The sequence below is a fragment of the Metarhizium robertsii genome, assembly GCF_000187425.2.
Source record: "Metarhizium robertsii ARSEF 23 chromosome Unknown MAA_Scf_57, whole genome shotgun sequence".
NCBI classification, from domain to species: Eukaryota; Fungi; Ascomycota; class Sordariomycetes; order Hypocreales; family Clavicipitaceae; genus Metarhizium; species Metarhizium robertsii.
The window spans coordinates 1-1,287 of record NW_011942201.1 but is presented as its reverse complement, the minus strand read 5'-3'; the positions used below and the strand labels follow the sequence as shown (position 1 = coordinate 1,287).

Here is a 1,287-nt window from a genome sequence, read left to right as displayed (position 1 = left end):
GTAATTGCTTAACAAGAACTATTATAGTTATGTAAACTAAGCTTTTCAATGGATGGACCACTGGAAATTATTGCCGTGTAATTTTAACGGGCGGATGCCAAGCCCGTTCAATTTTTCGTACTTTGTCTAGGAGCTTGTGAGTGATATATAAGTAAATCCTAATTATTTGTAAACCAGATTGAGGATTTCCAGCTACTTTAAGTGGAAAATTCAGATAGCGTTGAGATCTGTTGAGAGTTACATGCCATACAGTGTATCCTTTAGGGCCTAGATATGTATTTCTTGACGTGGTTTAACGCGCCTTAAAGGCGAATTCCAGCGCGGAAAGCGTCCATTCCCTCGACGGGCTGAACCTTCACTCCCTTCCCACGTATCGAAGTTGCTCCTGATAAAATCCAAAAAAAAACCTGAAAACATAGTATGCAGCTGCAATGGCTAACTCTGATGTAGTACATACCTCTACGCCTGCTGAGAGTGAGTGTGTGTCGTGTTTGCAGCCAACGCCAACGCCAACTCCTACCCCGACTTCGCGAACCTCATTAACTCCAGCCACACAAGCCCGCGATACACCGGTGGCACAGCTCACGACAATACAGGCAAAGGAGGATTGCGATGCAAAGCTCTGGAACCTTTTCCCAGGCTGGCTTTGGTCGGAGAGGTCAAAGGATACACCATCTTGGGCTTGGAGTTATGGATACGATATTCAAAGGGACAGTGAGCGTCGATGGGTGTGTAAGATGTGCATCATCAAGAATTACAGCAAGAATTACCGTACTGCTGCCCATTTTCATGCTAGTGGCCTTGAAAACGCGAAGAACCACCTATTTGACAAGCACTCGATCTCGCCACCCTCCGGAAAGACAAAATCTGCTAAACAAAGAATGGTGGAGAGTAGCGGACGTAGGCAGTGTTTGCGATCGATAGCTGACATGATGAAGCTCGACCCAATGCAACCGAAAGAGCAAGTTCTTGCGAATCGCGTTATCAAAAGCTTCAACCGATCTCACTTTCAAAACCTCGTAATGAAATGGATTGTCAGCAACAACCTCACTTTCGCAACGGTGGAGCACAGGGAGCTTCGGGCCATCTTTGAGTATTTGAACCCATCAGTTTGTCTGTGATGCCAATCTTACGGCCGATTCGATGCGATCGCGAGTCCTTACCGCATACAAGGAACATAAAAATAAAGTAGTTGAAGTCCTGCAACGCAGTCCGGGGCTCATCCACATCTCTTTTGATGGATGGAGGTTCTTGATTGCGTGCCGGCATCGTTGGCAACAAGGGCGC

The 1,287-nt window shown here is 46.5% G+C and overlaps 1 protein-coding gene across 1 annotated transcript; it reads left to right on the top strand.

Annotated features, from left to right (window-relative positions):
* Positions 1-431: 431 nt before the first annotated feature.
* MAA_11831 (cellobiose dehydrogenase) lies at positions 432-1,121 on the top strand (the record flags this gene model as incomplete). The annotated part of the gene is made up of 1 exon (XM_011413282.1): positions 432-1,121. One exon carries the CDS (start codon positions 432-434, stop codon positions 1,119-1,121), a length of 690 nt encoding a protein of 229 aa, XP_011411584.1.
* Positions 1,122-1,287: the final 166 nt, after the last annotated feature.